At 34.3% G+C, this 17,894-nt stretch overlaps 1 protein-coding gene across 8 annotated transcripts in view; it reads right to left on the bottom strand.

Moving 5' to 3' along the window:
• PPHLN1 (periphilin 1) overlaps positions 1-17,894 on the bottom strand; it is a 114,417-nt gene that overhangs the window by 87,075 nt on the left and 9,448 nt on the right. For 4 of the 8 annotated variants that reach the window (XM_008570529.1, XM_008570532.1, XM_008570528.1 and 1 more), the window contains 3 exons: positions 15,834-15,925; positions 5,972-6,136; positions 3,559-3,620 (listed from right to left, as the gene is read on the bottom strand). In XM_008570529.1, the coding sequence (XP_008568751.1) occupies positions 3,559-3,620; positions 5,972-6,136; positions 15,834-15,925 (319 nt within the window). The remainder of the gene's footprint in view (positions 1-3,558; positions 3,621-5,971; positions 6,137-15,833; positions 15,926-17,894) is intronic. The other 4 variants (XM_008570535.1, XM_008570536.1, XM_008570533.1 and 1 more) reach the window with 1 other exon arrangement.

A 17,894-nucleotide genomic window follows, 5' to 3' on the forward strand; every position in this document is an offset into this window, starting at 1 on the left:
CACCGAGGGTTGCAATCCCATTACTGGTCAGTAAAAAAGACAAAAAGGAAAAAAAAAAGTCATCTTTTCTTCTTTCATGAATTTTTTGGTGGCAAAATACATGTAACATGAAGTTTACAATTTTAAACATTTTTAAGTATACAGTTCAGTGGTGTTAAGGACATTCACATTGTTGTGCAATCATCAACAGCCTCTATCTATGGAATTTTCTCATCTTCCCAATCTGAAACTTGATACCCATCAAACTACAATTCCCTCACCCCTCTTCTCACCAGTTCCTGGTAACCACCATATACCATTCTACTTTAAATACATTTTTCTGGTTTTTGTTTTTTGCTTTCTTCAACAGGGACTCCAATAATGCATATGTTAGAGGTACCACCATCTAATTTAAATAGCTAATATTTGAAGTTATTTTTAAGTCTTTATCTTTAATTTTCCACTTTTCTATTCTCTGCAAGGAAAGACTAAGAAGCTGTTCCAGACTGAAGAAGTCTAGAACAATGTGATTTATTAGTCCAGATTCGATCTTTTTGTTATGAAGGACACTATTGGGGCATGGTTGAAGACAATGATGGGGTCTCTGGTGGAGGGTTACAGGAATTCTTTGAATTATGTTTGCAACTTTCCTATAAATTTAAAAATTGTTTCAAACACAATTTTTCAAATGTTTTAATATTTTCTTCCCACAGTACAAAGAATCATCGTGTACATCTCACTGACAAAAACAAAAATACTGACTAGCATGACTTTCCTAATTGCTCAACGTATATAGCAATATATACAATATACCAATATATACAACTATTCTTTGCATGGTTTACAATGCAGTGAATTTTTTCCTAAAACAACAGCTATTTTCTATTCACAAAATCTTTTACATGGGAAATCTTCAATGAGCCCACTCGATATAGAGAACAAGTTCACAGAAATCTGACAGATACCAGGCAGTAAAAGCTATAGCTTCTGTGATAGCATAAAACCTGAGACATTACTGAAGTACAGGAAGGTGTAGACAGCACTTGTACTCTGTGTTCCATTCCATTCTGCTTTATTTTCTCCACAAAAATTATCTGTTACCTGTTTACTATCTACAATTCACACTAAGATGTAGGCTATGTGAAGGTAAAGGCTTTTGATTCCCAGTGGCTAGACCAGCATCTACTGTTTCATAAAGATATCGTGTACTAGGATTTATTGCAGCATTGTTTTGTACTGTAAACAGAGTGACCAGCTAAATTACTTGGCATGTCACCAAAGACTATCTATCACTTGACATAAAAATGACTCAATTAAAGTTATATCAAATAACTTGAAGGGATTTCCACAATCCATTTAGACATGCAACTTAGGGGAAAGTATGTATAACATGATCTTAATAATCACAATTAAAAACTCTAAATGTTTGTGAATACAGAGAAAAATATAGAAGAACATATATTAAGATGTTAACTGTGGGGACTGGGGATTCATATGTATGATTTTATTTCATGTTTGTCCCAGCACTATTTATTGAAAAGTTTGTTCCTTCCCCATTTGATTTGCAATGCCACTGTTACGATACCCCAAACACCTAGACACATCTAGGTTTTTTTCTAGATTCTCTGTTTCACTGGTCTATTTGACTATACCTGTGCCATTACAACACTGTTTCCATTACCACAGCTTTATAATTTTGGATAAATGGTATCCTGATTCTTCACATCTTTTTCAAGGTTATATTTGCCATTTGGCCCCTCACTTTTTCATATTAATTTTAGAATTAGATTGTCAATTTCCTTACCAAAAAAAGCCTGGATTTTGACTAGAACCATATTAAATTCACACCTTAGTCTGAGGAGAGCTGACATCTTTATGATATTGACTCTTCCCAGCCAAGGAGGTCATATGTTGCTCCTTTTATTCATATCTTTTTTTACATCCTTTAGAAATGAACTGTCATTTTCTCTATATAGGTCTCATATACTTTTGGTAGATTTAGTCTTATTACTCATTACAGTTTTTATGCTATAGTATTTAAAAATTACATTTTTTTTTCAGAACACCTTACTGGCCAGCCACCAAAAAAAAAAAAAAATACATTTTCTAATTTATGCTACTAATAGTTGATTTTGTTATATTGAATCTTGCTAATTTCCTAATAGTTCTAATAGTCTATAGACTTCCTTAGGTTTTCAGCATAGATAATCATATCATCTTTAAATAGTTTTGTTTTTTTCATTCTAACTCTAACACCTTTTATTTTTCTTGTCTAACTGAGATCTCTGTTACCATGCTGCGTGGAAGCAGTGACAGAATCTGTCACTGCTTTGTTCTGATTTTAAAGTAAATGTTTCTAACTTTACCATTCAGTATAGCAAATGCCTATTTATCGGGTCAAGGAAATTTTCTTCCATTCCCAGCTGACTATAACTTTTTATAACTACTAGGTGCTGAATTTCATCAAAGCATTTTTCAGCATCTGTTCTCTCCATTACTTTTTTTCAGGAAAGACAGTCTGCCATGGGTTCTGAATGTCCTTGCACATACTTGCTGTGTATGCCAAACCGCAAGGCCTAACTGATACCAAACAGTTTCTGTAGCTAGTTATAGAAAGAATTAAATAGGTCACGGTGACCACAGCATGACTACTGTATGGCTTACTCATTCCCACGGAAAGGGGACTGGCTTGCTTCCTCCTAGCTACAAAAGGTACCAAGCTTTTGACCCTGGGTTCTTCAGCCATAGTGCTTCTATCTCACTGTGTACATTGTCACCACCTCTGCCTATCACATCACACTGTGGGATGTCGGGGGAGGGAACTAGCACTACCATGCTGATGCTCCTGCTGACTGCTGTGCTGTGAGTAATAAACTGCTCTGACCCACTGAATCTTGTTGTCTACTTTGGGCATGTTGTCAACTATAGAGTTTGTGGCAGCTGAATCCATTCTCTATGAGATGGAGTTCTTTCCCTGACAGTTGATAAGAGATCTTTAAAAGGCTCCTTTACAACTTCCAACACTACCACTGTGAAGTCATTTAAAAAACAAACTATCAACCTGGTTCAATCTGTCCATCAGTTTTTTTCTTTCCTGTAACTATTCTATCAGACGCCCTCTGTAAGTAACCAAAGATAAGAATAATTGAGGCCCTTCCAAAATGCACTTTCCCAACAGAACTTTATTGATCAAGATAAAGAAACTGAGAGAACGCCTTAGAATAGAAGACAGTTTGTAAGGACTCAAATATTTTCAGGATACTTCTGAAAATAATGCCTTACTTTCTAATTAAGCAAACCTATAACTCACAATCCATACCACATATTAAAAATAATTTAGTAATTAACTTGTAAGAATATAATCAACAGTTCAAATATTTTAAAATATATTTTTATTAGAAAATGCCAATAGATGTAAAACACTAGTTATCAGAACATAAAAAAGAATATAATGCTTGCCGCTTTCAAAATTCTAACTCCTAATAAAATATTTCATCTGTGTTCCTTGAGGTTAGATTTCAACAGCAGACATTTCAGTGAGTCAAGTACAAAGTACTTAAGTTATTTTTATATTTTTACCTGTATTCAGGCTGCCGGCTTCCAGAATGATCATCTCTTGTCCATCTATAGCCAGATTCATCCTGTAACATAAAACAGTTACTTAGATATTTGTTTATATTACTTTGGATAAGTAGGATATATATAACAGTATTACTGGAAACTAGTCTCTAAGACGAAAATACTATGAGGGCAAAAACACTCTTCTAAATTTCCCTAGGCTTCAAAGGCATAAAAAGGAAAAATGATACAGCAAGTTATCTAATTTAACAACTAAAGTAGTAAACTGAGAACCTGTGGTACCATTTACCTCTATTAAAATGCTCAAATTATTACTTTAGTATATCCAAACAGCCTTATTGCTAAAAATACATACATCAACATCATAAAAATTAAAGGATATTTGAGGACAAGGGCTAAATTCAGTCAAGCACACATTTCTCAGCCTTTCAGTTTATTTTTCATTTTGTCAAGTTCTCTCATCGATTTTTAGATTCAAGCCCAATGAAGAATTTGCTACTTTCCCACTTTTCTTATTTGGAGTTTTCTTTTCTCACCTTACCTCCCATTAAAAACCACAACTGGAAACAGTACAATAAGAAACTGTAACTTACTGATAAACTATATTATAGTAAGATGTGGCACTAAATTTAAAATTAATCAAATAAAGCACATTTTGTCCTGTAAGACATATTTGCAAGGATGCATAAAAAAGAACCACACAGAAATCCACACCTAATTAACATTATATGTAGAACAGTAAAAATACAAATTACTTATAATCAGAAAAGCTGATTCAGCTAAATATCTTCACCTTTCTCTTTTAGCATCAGATATCCTACACTCTTACTAAGTAAAATGTTTTTATCATTTTCTTTCTAAACATTACATATAAACAAAAGAAAACAAAAACTTCTACAGCTATAATAAAATATTGGATCAAGTATTTTGCTCTATAAAACTGAACTCTAGATAAAAATTAGTGTCATGAGAGTCGTAAGCATCATAATTGTGCTTGTCATTGGTTTGTTTAAAGAGAATTTAAAGAGAAAATGTTGTATAAAGTATGAAGACAAACACGGTTGGTAACGATAGAAAAAACTATTGTTGAAGCACTATTTTGCTAAAAGTTTTTAGAAAAAAAATCATGTTCATGAGGTTTTAAATACAAGCTGATCAAATGAATACAAAACTCCCTGTGTATACTAAATGACCACACAGGGTTTTATAAAAGAGATAACAAATGTTTATGCAAAAGCCAAAGTTTCTCCTTCAGACTACTTGAAGAATGGCTCTGAAGGCAGAAATCCAATATTTCTAAACTAGAGATAATGCATAGTGTTTACTTGTCAACATCCAACCCTTCTTCCTAAAGGAACAGCATGACACTTAAAAATTGAACAAAATAAAAATCAATTCTGTGAGAAGTAAGGAAGCTATAACACCCCAAACTTTAGAAACAAAACACAAAAAAACACTGAATAGTCTCACTACCACTTTAGAATTGTCAAGAGTCACTATGATGTAGTAGTAAGAGAAATGGACTCCCGTACATACCCACCCTGAGTAAATCACCTTACCTCCATTTCTTCAAGTGGAAAGTATGGAAACTAATTCCAACGGCCATTGTGAGGTCAAATTTTATCATAAACAGTGTTTGAATATGTACTCTTAATTACCATGTTATATAGTAGGGAAGGTGAAAAAAGAAAAGGTAGGGAAAAAAGAGAAAAGGTAGGAAAACAGTCTAGCACAGAAGAATGTTGTAAACACGTAAGCTAGGACAGAGGAATTGCATCAAGAAACAGTTTCAATCAAGTTCAGTGACAGATTACTGCAACATCAAATACATACTTCTAGATTATTAAAGATGATCAAGAGAAACACATTATAATAATAATAGTAATAATAGTAACTAACATTAAAAAGTCTTACTACATGACAATGTTTTGAGCACTTACTGAGTTAGTAAATAGATTTTAGTAACAACTATAACAAAAATGAGACTGAGTATCAACAACCTTAACCCAACCTCACCCATAGTATTTCATCATGATGAAAATAATTATAAGCGAGTACATCCAGTAAAAGATGGTAACCACCTGCTCACTTATTAAGTACCACAGCAACAGATGACCTTTATATGGTTCTGCAAATCCCTGCTAATTTAGGGTATTTAAAAAAAAAAAAGCAGGCTAGTTGGAATTAATTTCATTTAGATAGAGCTATCCAGAGTGCTTACCCACATTGTCCAGCACCCCACGATTCTTGACTACTAGTTTCCATTTGACAGCTCCAGCAGGCAATTCAACAGAGCATCAAGCAGGAAGTGTTTATTCAACTGCTTTCATGGCCGTCACATAAATTTTTTTAAATTACATGAATTTTAAAATTAAACGAAATAACAATTAGTACATGGGGGAAATTTACATACTCCTCTGTGAGGTGGACCACTTCTTCGATCATGAGAAAAACTGCGGCCCTCGTCATAGTCTCGGTAATCAACATGACTGTAATATCTATTGTAGCTTCCTTCACCAGGTCTGTCTAGCAGTGGTGGTTTCTTTGGCACAATATTAACTACTCTATGGTAGCCATCCTAAAACAGACAAAAAGAAATATATAAAAATCACTAATTTCTCTATTTGGTTTTGGAATGGTTTTTAAAAAGCACAGGAGTTCTTATCCTTAATCAAATAGGATAAATGTATAAACAAACAAAAATGCATTGATGAAATAACATGAATATAACTAATAGTAAGGTCTTCACATGGATTAAAGGAAATCAAATTGTTTAATGAAGAAAGTCAGGTGTTCAAAATAACATGCAGCAATGCAAAAACCAATCATAAGTAAAAGAAAAAATACAATATTATCATTTTAATAAAATATAAACTTGAGGCAGTAAGAATGTACTTACAGTAGCTCTATCTCTAATTGCCTAGGAATTTTAGAAATAAAATCATGTAAGACAGCACACATATTTGGTCTACTATGTTTGAACTATACTATTTAGAAGAAATGCAAGATTTTAACACATAAGCAACAGCGAACAGGGAGATGATACTGAGCTAGAAAAATCAAAAGGAAACATTTTGCTATTTTTCCAGCAGCAATGGAGAGGACAGCAACAACTGAGTGGGATTTTTGTAGGACTTGGGAAATTGAACAGAGGGATAATATCTGTTTTAGGTTAGTAGCTGCTGTGAAATAACTAATAAAAATGATTATCAACAGTAAGTAGAATACTACAGTACATGTATCTGTAAATAATCTGGTCTTGGGCATTCTAGGTATATCTATCAATCAATATCAAAGGAGACATATGTGAAAGAAATTTGAAAACTTGGTGTAAAGTATGATCAGTATGAGTTAACTGATTTGGGGGGGGGAATCCATAAAACATAAAGCCCACCATTCAGGGGTGGGTTACTTCACCATCCTAAGCCTCAGTTTCATCATCTGTAAAATGGAATTAATACTAATACCTATCATTGTTGCTGTGAGAACTAAATGAGCAAAAAAATGCAAGAAACAGAATGTAAAGTGTTTAGCACAGCATACACTAAGTATTCAAAAAATGTTTGCTATATTGCTACCTGTGTAAGTCTGAAAAACACTAAATCCTTAAATTACTTCTTTGCATTAATGAACACACTATTCAATCAAATTGCTCTATATCACTCAAGTTTCACAATTGGTAGGAAATTTGTCAATGTCAGGAAAAACTAAAATCAATAGTTTATACCTATTTGAGAGATAAAAAAGATCTAGTTTTTCTCCATGAGAATATAAGGTGGTTTCCTTCTTTAATATGTTAGATATTAGATTGTACGATATATTTTGTTTACATAAAATATGGTACACAAATGAATATGTTGTGTACCATATAAACTATTTCAACTAAATCTACGCATCTAAAAAAATTGGCATTAAGCCAAAATTAGCAAAACTATAATTTATAGCATTTCTAATTCAAAATTCCTTTGTTATTCATAAATGAATAACTGATTTCTCCAATTCCAAGAAACCATAAAAATCCATTCCATAATATTCTTAATTGCTTATTTTGTATATGATTATTTGGACAGATGGTGCGGTAAGTGACCATGCCTAAACAATTATATGACTGGAGAGCTTATTACTTTACAAAGCATCCTGTTCCTTTGTTCAAAATGTCCCAGTCACTAGACAGTTATTGCATGATTGTAAAACATATGGTAAAAACTTTTAAAGCAAAACTCAAATCACATTTAGTTATACATATTTTAAAAACTGCTTTCACCAACTAATAAATGAAAATAACAATTCTAAAAGTTGTTTGATCAGCAAAAGAAAGAAATTCCTTATGACAGCTCTTGTACGTGGCAATGAAGAATAAATGGCCATTTCCTTTATGTTTTGAGAAAGTGTTCAAATAGAAGTACATTACACGAGCTCTGCTTTGCAGACACCTAATCTTAAAGAAAACTCCCTAGCTATATGAAAAGATTTAAGGAAACAAAGATTGTAGGAATCTCTGACAAAACAGGACTGCATTTTCAATGAGTTCATGTTTTATCCAGATAAATCATTCAAGGATTTCTTTTTCTTCCCATGAAATCCATGATGAGTGGCAAAGATTTCAGATATTCTTTTCAAAAGCTTATATGGCTAAGAAAGTTCAAACAGTATTTTATATTACCTGTATCACCAGACATTAATGGAAATACCATCACTGTTTGAAATCCTTGTACAAATCCTACACTGAATTGTAAACATGTAATTTTCCTTCCTAAATGCTAAAAGAAGTATACAAGGTTTATTTAAGGTACTGATTGATATGTTTGGAACCTTCATTTTAGAAATACCTTGGAAAACAATGGCATAAGTATATACAAACCAGAAATAAAAATTATGACTTAAAAAGAGTAAGTTAAAATGTTTTTAAGGATAACAGGGCCACTTTCAATTATTTAAAACAATAAACTCAATGGAGTTGAAACATTTCTATTATTTCAAATTCAGATATTCCGAATCTTGAGTTTGGATATAAAAATTTCAATTTACCTCAATGAAATCAATTTTCATTGCATCTGTTCATTTAAAAAAATATCTACATATTAATTAACATATGCATTAAATGATGTGTATCTACATATTAATGATTAAACAAATATCTCAACAAGATCAGAATTCTCTGTGGGTATTACTAGAATTTCCAAAAAATATGCATAGAACATATTGGATTTACTCCTCCAAAGTTGGTATTAATGGCATGGTAAGTCAGACCAAAAAAAAAGTATATGGTGTTAACTTTTTAAAAGGGTCTATTTTACTTAATCATTTATCTACTCTGGCAGGATGCAGAAAGAAAAAACTTGGTCAAGGGTTTGTATCCCCGTACCAACCAGCCGCAAAAAAAAAAACAAAAACCGTGCATATAAACTTTTTTTTGAAAAGTTACACTTCTATGAAATTTACACTTTTACATTTATCACTATTGTAGGGGCGAGACAATTACTACCACAAGGCCCTCAAAGTTTGTGAAGTAAGAATTGTTCACAGTCAGGGCTGGCCAGTTAGCTCGGGTGGTTACAGCACGGTGCTGACACCACCAAAGTTCAGGGTTCAATCACTGCACCAGCAGGCTGCTACAAAAAAAATAAAGTTCACACTGTGCTTGTGCTAATGAAAATATGGTCAAAATAAAATACATATCAAATTAGCTTTGCAATTTAGAAACCTGAAATGGTAACTGTTTTGTTAGAAAATAAGCAATTATTTTTTAATTTGCTATATGTCCCAATTTAATATAACTACCTCTTATGAGAAATGAAGAAATGCTTTCTTTTTTGTAAGTAAAAGTAGCATGTTAATGGTTTTTGTTTGATTGAATATATAAATCTATGTCAAATTTTCCACTAATGGTAAGTCTCATAATTAACTGGGTACATATTAAGTAGATCATTGTTTCTTTAAAAACATTCTTTTTCCAATGTCATTAAAACATACTTGTCCCCCATTTTAATACAGAGAACATTTTATTTAAAATAAAAATGTTAATTCAGAAGCCCTCCCCCTCTTAAGCATCCTTATCTTCCAGAAAGACACACTGAAATATTTATTTACATTTAAAATATGGTATCAAGGATTTACTTCCAAATAACCTGGGAGGGAGTAAAGTAGTGGAGGCATAGACAAAATCCCTTAGGAAAGTTGATTATATTATTTTACCTATTTTTATATACCTATTTTTTTCCCGTTATAAAAAGTCAAAAACAACTAAAACACACTAACCTACCAGCAAAGTAACTAAGTATGATGGCACATGTAAACAGTCAATGCCATTCCTTTCTATCACAATTAAATTACAATAGGAATGTAAGCCTACAGAAACTTTATTGGTCTTATTCACTGCTCTATTCCCAATACCTGGAACATGTGAGCACACAGTAAGAACTATACACACAATATTTATTCTACCTTGCTATCTCAGTTTTACTTTTGGCATCACATACAAACCATATCTAACTACAAAATTCTATTACACAGGCTGGCAGACTTGCTTTCATAATGCAAAAGGACATATTTGTTAAAGGAACAGAAAAATAAGGCAGGTAAAAGTAGACAGGACTGCTCCAACCCAGCTATATTAAATGCCCAAAATACTCGTATAAGCTGCTGGTGCCCTGACCCTAATTTCCAAGTTTTACAACCTCTAAAAATTCTGAAACTGGAATTTCTCTCCCATTTTCAAATAAGCCAATAGAAAAATCAACATTTTATATTGTAGCTTCATTAAAATGTTCCATACTATCTATATGTTCCCTCTCAGGCTACCAAGATGGACTCCTACAACTGGAAGTTTACCTGTCTCTAAAAGCCATTCGTCACACAACTTGATAAAGGCTAAGAAATCAGATAACCAAGCTCACAGAAATTATAAGTTAAGTAACAGAAAGCATGCTTTTAAAAACAAAGGGCTTACAAGTATCTAGAAGTTAAATGTAGATATTCTGTGATAACTGGTTTCCTTCCTATAGAATAATATGTATGATTACATCCAGATTCTCTGTAGTGTACTTCTTTGCGCTTCACTCTTCTATTCACCCATCCAAACTCAAAAGCAAATAAAAATTTGTGAAAGCACCTTATACAAGTAATTTATTACTTATACATAAGGAATTTAAAAGAAATCATAAGTGCTAAAATGATTGGTACATTTGCCACGCTGTGCATTTAGGATAAGATTTCTAATACTCAAGTGTAATTTAATACCAGCACCAAAATATATGAGTGTCCAATTGCCATTCCAGGTTTATCAAAGCTAGAAGCTCACAAAACAGCTGTTTTTATTAATAAGTTCACACTAATGTAGTTGATACCATCTCAACAGTCCCCCCTTCACTTCTGATGTACCAGAACTGGTAACAAATGGGGCAAAGGAGTAGTCAGAAAAAGAGAGAAATGCAGTAAAACTCCTTTTTTATTAGAGAACAGAACCCAAATATAGAAAATAAAATAGGATGTTATCTTCCCCTATCCTAGGCCCCAATGATTAGTGGGTTCTCACTTTTTAAAGGATCAGCTAAAGTCTTATAGTTAGGAAAAAATAATATTCTGCCTTTTCAAAACTTTAAGTGAACTTTTTATTGACATACATACAAAAAAGTGTACAAATCAGAAAGGTACTGCTGAATAACTTTTCACAATGTAAAGATATTATGTAACTACCACCCAGATCAAGGAACTGAACACTCCCAGCACAGCAAAATCCTTCCTGTGCTGTCCCCCAGTCCTTACCTCCACCCACTCCCAAAAGTAACCACTTTTCCAGTTAGTTTTGCCTGTCTTGGAATTTCACATAAAAGGAAACATAGAAGATATACTCCTGTGTACGGCTTCTTTCAATGTTATGTTTGTGAGGTTCCTCCATGTTTCTCAAGAGCCATCCTGCTACAGGGGAGGAGTGATACCCCTTGTTCTGCAGGCTACAAGGGGGTCCCATGTGTGTGGCACAGCTGTTTGTTCACCTTTGGTTGCTTGACAAGGCTTCCCAGAATTAAACAGCCTAACCTTTTGGCTTGGTATGGCTTTGGGAGATTCCGAGGGCCCTGGAGTTTCTCAAAGGACATGTTAAAATACACCAAAATTAACTAGTTTATTTAAAGGGCATTGTCAGTACTAAAGGTGTTTCTGATGCATGTTCCCAGTATGGGTTGGCTTGATTTAATTTTGTTGTTGATCTTTTTTGTTAGTGGTGTGTGCATTGACCCATAATTTTAGAATAACTGGCTCTATAGTTGTGATCATACTCTTGGGTGTGTGGAATGTAGTGTGTTAAATTTTTATAAATCTACGTCTCCTAGGGAGACGGTGGGTCTGAGTGCAGTGGTGTTTACAACTAATTGATCACAACCAGTTACAGATTTCTTTGTTCCTTCTCCACTCCCACTGCTTCACTTGACTCACCAAAAATGTGTCATTCCATAGTAGCAATAAGAATGACGCAGTGTACTTGAGTAGGGTCATTTAACTTTTCACTTTTACCCCTGTGCTGTTCCTAGAGTCTCTTGGCAGGGAGATGAGAAGTTTTGTTACAAAGATGAATAAGTTAGATAGTAGAAAAACGTAAATTTTGATATTAACAGGTTTTGTTTAAATCAGTTTGTAACATAAAACTTGTATCAATAACAAAATTTAATAGAGATTTATAGTTAAGTTTTATGATAAAAATGTTATAAATATTGTGATTTTGATTATAAATTAAAATGATTATATTATATAAACAATTGTCAAACATAACTAATCAATGTTATTAAAATCAAGTACAGTAAGTATAAGTAAGATTAAAAAAGGGTTAAATTGTAAACTAAGAAGGTTAAGAATTATAGTTCAAACTAAAAGTCTGACGCTCGTTAAAGCCAAACATGTTGCTATTGTATAGTTTCCTGGCCACAAGCCACAGGCTTTGGGGTGAACTATTGATGCATGAGTAGATGTTTTTGTCAGAGCATGAGTGCTTTAGAACATTTTGACCTTTCCTTTTCAATAGAAATGAAATAAGAAATGGTTTGATTAAAAGATAAATCATTATGTAAAAGATTAATTAAAAAATATAAATAAAGCAAGATTCATGTGGTTGTTGTCCACACTTGTACTAGACCTCTGTGGTCCGTGTCTTTCTTTTTTCACTGAATCCACACCACCTATTCAGGTCCAACGTATCCTGCGGAGCTAGACTCCAACACATGTTGTTGCATCTGGCAGTAGTACATGTATTCTCATTGCTGTATAATTTGCATAATTAATTTATGAACTCTACTGTTGGACATTCAGCTTGTCAGTTTGAAGCTCTTACGAATAATGCTCCTTATGAACATTCTTTCACATGTTAATATGATATGCCAATATGGTTTTTAAAATAACATTAGATGATCTCTGCTTTGTAAGCAAATATTTTAAAACATTTAGTAAGTTATGCTTTTATTAGATCCAAAGTCAGAAATTATAACTTCATTTACTTTTCTGTTCTAGTGTCAAGCACTTTAACCCAAGAATGTAGTAGGTCCATTAAAATCAGATGTGAATACAAAATTATTTTTTCAACTAAATGTAGGCAACAAACCACATAACAGCAATAGCATTATCTGTGACTTTGTCACCAACAGAAATCATATCATGTTACAGCTAGCTGTTGCAGAGCTCAAAGTATCATTTATACTCCTCACTACTTTGAAATTACAGCAATAAAACTCCTACTACTAGCTGATACTTAATGACCTATTAAAGGAGTACATATTACTATATTACAAATTTGTTTTTTAATAGTTTGATAATATTAAACAAAATAAGTCCAAGTTCACCAGAAATAATGTATCTAAGTCTTATGGAGGAGGGATATGGGAATACACAGGATTTATAAACTAGGAGAGGTTGAAAGGGGGAATGGAGAGACCAATCTAATGCAATTAAAAAGAAGAAAAAGGAGGATTGAACCTGTACAAGGTCTGGGCAGGTTCTGTGCTCTCAGAACGAGAAAAGCAATTGAGGCTGCTCGGTTCCTCCTCCTCCAGGAGGAACCGAGCAGCCAGAGAATTTAAGGGAGTGAAATTTACTTTTATGTACTAAAGAGATAGTTGAGTACACCTAGTCTGACATTAAGGACACTTGTGGTATAAAACATATCTCCCTAACTGCTGATGAAATTATTTTACAAGGGGAAAAAAGCCTCTGTTTCACATTTATGAACAAATAGTATTAAATAAAAATATTTGGTTTTGTTTAGATTTTACTACAATATGCTCATTCATTGAGGACTTCCATCACCTGTTATCTCTACCTCAACCCCTGTCACCATCAGTGAGTTCAATCTTTATCTACATCTATATTTCTTAATTCTGCATATAAGAATTACCTGGTAAACTTTTAAACAATACTGATGTCCAGATAACAACCACAGAGATGATAATTTAATTATCTGGAATAGAGCCAATAAACAGGTGTTAAAGAACTCTCTAGGTGGTTTTAAGGTGAGAGCCTCTGATCTAAATCACTGAGCCAAAATCTAGCTTGAAAGTTTTCTTGATCTCAACTCCAATAACTTACACCAACCCTCTATTCCTACCACCACACACTGAACTTCACCCAGAACTGTTCCATCTTGAAACTCCACACTCTAAAATACCAATTGCCTACGTTTCTGCTACACCATGGCTTTCAACCTCAGTAAGTCTTTTTTGTTCCTCAACCCCACACTCCCTTTCAGCCTTACTCCCTTCCTTAATCAGCCCAGACCACACAGTATATCACCTCAATAATTCTCTGGGTTAGAACCTTCAATATCCTCATCTCCCTAGGTCCACCGCTCATCTTAGAATCTTAAATCAATACAGCAACCTGTTTCCCCCATTCCCAAACTGGGCAACTTAGGTATTAAAACACACAATCTTGCAGACTGATGCTCAGTTGGTGGCATAATCACACAGAAAATTCTTTTAAGTATCTTCGAAATACAGTATTTTAAAATTCCTAATGAGATATATCCTTGGCAGGAGAGGGGGTGAAATCCTAAAAAGTAAACTTAAAAAAAAAAGTCATCCCTGTTCCCATCTCTGCATTACTTCTATGTCACTTGTTTATTTTTCCAGGCAAACTATAAAATAATTTTATCAAGTTAAAAAAAAATTTTTAAACATTGGGTTTGATTAGAAACATAAAGTCTATAAATTAACCTGGAAAGAAATGATATGTAGTAATAACTAAGTCTGCCCCTCCTAAAATACGAGTGGTTGGGACTCTTCATTTTTTCCATCTTAAATCAACCCCAACCTGGGCTGTAACCTAGGCCGATAACAACCTACCCATCTAAGTGAGTTTAAATAATATACACGTATCTAAGTAAAAAAACAGCTAACATATGAAAAAATATCTGTGCCCTTCGATGGTATATAATGAATTCATAATATATCTACGTACCATCACCATAATCCCAGGCCCATGGTGCTTAGAGTGGGCCTATGTGGAAGTTTAAGTTAACAGTTTCTTGACCTTCCCCAAACCCTCTCTTAGGCCTCCATAGAGGATTCTGAGGAGAGAATACATATATTCGTTCAATAAATATTCATATCCTATGATGTGCCAGGTACAAGATACAGGGCTGGGAATAGTAAACAAAACAGCAAGCTCCTTGGGAGAGAAAAGGCCTGGCTCAGAATTCCCAATTCCCAGAGCACCAAAGAGACAAGTGGTAGGACCGCACACCAGAAGCAGCCTGCCTGCCCCTGAGCCCCCCAGGCATTCTTACTCACTAGCCAGACTGCCTGCCTGATCGCAGAGAAGCACACCTATAGAATCCTAACTAGGGATATTAACATGTTTCTCATCTAGAAAGAGAGTTATCCTCTTCTAAAATGAAAGCCTACTTTTAGAATTTTATATATTCAATTGTAAACATTTTTAGGAATATAAAAAAGTAGGTGACAACCAAGAGCAGAAGCAGGTGCTCAAATGCTTCTCTATTAACTGATGGTCTGAACTTTATAAAACCTAAAATTTTCTTCTCAAATTAAATTTAACATAAACCATTCATTTTAGAACTTTAAACAAAAAATATAAAATATAGATTTTTTTACTTAAATAAAACATCACCATTTATTTTCAAACTTTTAACTTTTAAAAGATAAGCCTGATCTATTTTTCAACCTAGACTGGTAAATGTCTGATACCTGAAGATTTTAACAGGCCAAATTTTGGTGTATCAAATTAACTGAAACACTAGGTTTTGAATAATTCAACATGTAAGAGTAACTTACACTGGGATGACTTCGAGGAGGTACTCGTTCTCTTGGAAGTCTTTCATAGCCATATCGTCCCTCAGACCACATTTCATCTCTTCTGAAAGCCACTAAAGAAAAAAAAGAAACCAAAGAATGATGGGTTTTTTTGTTATTAGGAAGTAATAGAGAAGATAAGGAAGGAGTAAATGATTACTTTCCAACACAAATATTTTCCAGGGCTCTTAAGAGGAAAAAATATATGTGACCAAAAGAAAAAAGGAGTCATTAAGATAATGCTTCTTCTCACCAAGATCAAAGGTTCAGAACCCTGATCCCTGTCCCAGCCAGTACCAAAAAAACAAAAACAAAGACCATGCTTCTTCCAAAAAATTTTGAGATTTTTTTAAAAAAAAAAAAAAAAAAAAAAAAGTACTAGAAAGCCCCACCTTCCTTCTATTTTCAAGGCTATTTAAAGCTTCGAAGAAATTGTTGTCACTAATAATGGGAGGAAGAGCCACAGACCACAAATATTTCTTCATTCTCATATAGTAAAAAACAAAAAAGATTCACTTTAATAAAGTTTAAAAGGCTGATCAGCAAAGCTACTCCTACTTCCTGCTGAATGGTTTTATAAGATTAGTTGTTGTTTTTTTTCTAAAAAAAGATGACTGGTAAGGGGATCTTAACCTTTGACTTGGTGTTGTCAGCACCACACTCTCCCAAGTGAGCTAACCAGCCATCCCTATATAGGGATCTGAACCCGTGGCCTTGGTGTTACCAGCACCACACTCTCAAGTGAGCCCCAGGCCAGCCTACGATTAGTTTTTTGCTTTCCAACATTCTTAGAGGGGCCGGCCCGGTGGCGCACTGGAGAGTGCGCCGCTTGGGAGCGTGGCGGCCCTCCCGCCGAGGGTTCGGATCCCATGTGGAGACCGGTTCCCACTCACTGGCTGAGCGGCGGCCCTCCCGCCGAGGGTTCGGATCCCATGTGGAGACCGGTTTCCACTCACTGGCTGAGCGCGGTGCGGGCGCGACACTGAGGGTTGCGATCCCGTTACCGGTCAGTAAAAAAAGACAAAAAGGAAAAAAAAAAAAAAAAAAACATTCTTAGAGCTTACATCTTTCCATATGTTCAACGAAGTGGTTTTAACTGAAAAGTTGTTAAATGAACAATCCTGTAAAAACACACTCAATGAACCCTGAAACAAACCACAGCAATCACTGAAACAAACCACATCTAAATTTGTTTTTAATGCTATAAATTTATTTTAATGCAAAGGAACCCTGGTAAAATTTTAAATTAAAAGTTCTGTCAGCATTTTTCAAGTTTGGGACACAGAAAAAGGAGGATATTTTCTTTTCATAAAAGTAAAATCTGCTTCCTACTTTGAGAGCTGACAGATTCTGTGTAGGGGGCGAGTACAGTGCATTACAGAGTCCAAGGGCGCACAGCTGCAAGTGTTCTTGCAAAATGAAAAGCTGCAACATGCACAGGCAGAAGACAAGGTAAACAAGGCAAACAAGAGAGAAGATGAGAACAGGATACAGGAAAACAGGTCATTTACATGAAATGGTGATGCAGTAGATTAGGGGTTAGCAACTTTTTCCATAAGGGATCAAATATTTGCAGCCTTGTGGGTCAAAGGTCTTTGTCACAACTATCATGTGAAAGGAGCCACAGGCAATATATATGAACATATGGGTTTGTAAATCTTATATACAAAAATGGGCATAGCTTGAGAACCCCTGCAGTAGACGACATATGGTTAACAGAGCAGAACCAAGAGAGCACGCCGTAATCATGGAGCAGGTTCTGAGCCAAGAACTGTGAACCATCTTCATATGTAGAAGAAACATCATGAGGGAGAAACAAAAATAGGCCAAGTACTGTAATAAGTTAGGGCCTTTTAGTATATAAGTTCAGATGTGTACAGATCTGTGAAGAAGAAAACATTTCAGAAAAAGTCACATGAAAAGATTTTTGGGCTAGCCCGTTAGCTCAGTTGGTTAGGGTGTGGTGCTGATAACACCAACGTCCAGGTTTTGATCCCTGTAAGAGCCAACCAAAACAAAACAAAACAAAAAAAAGATTTTTGG

This window comes from Galeopterus variegatus, unplaced genomic scaffold, assembly GCF_000696425.1.
Source record: "Galeopterus variegatus unplaced genomic scaffold, G_variegatus-3.0.2 Scaffold610, whole genome shotgun sequence".
Classification (NCBI taxonomy): domain Eukaryota; kingdom Metazoa; phylum Chordata; class Mammalia; order Dermoptera; family Cynocephalidae; genus Galeopterus; species Galeopterus variegatus.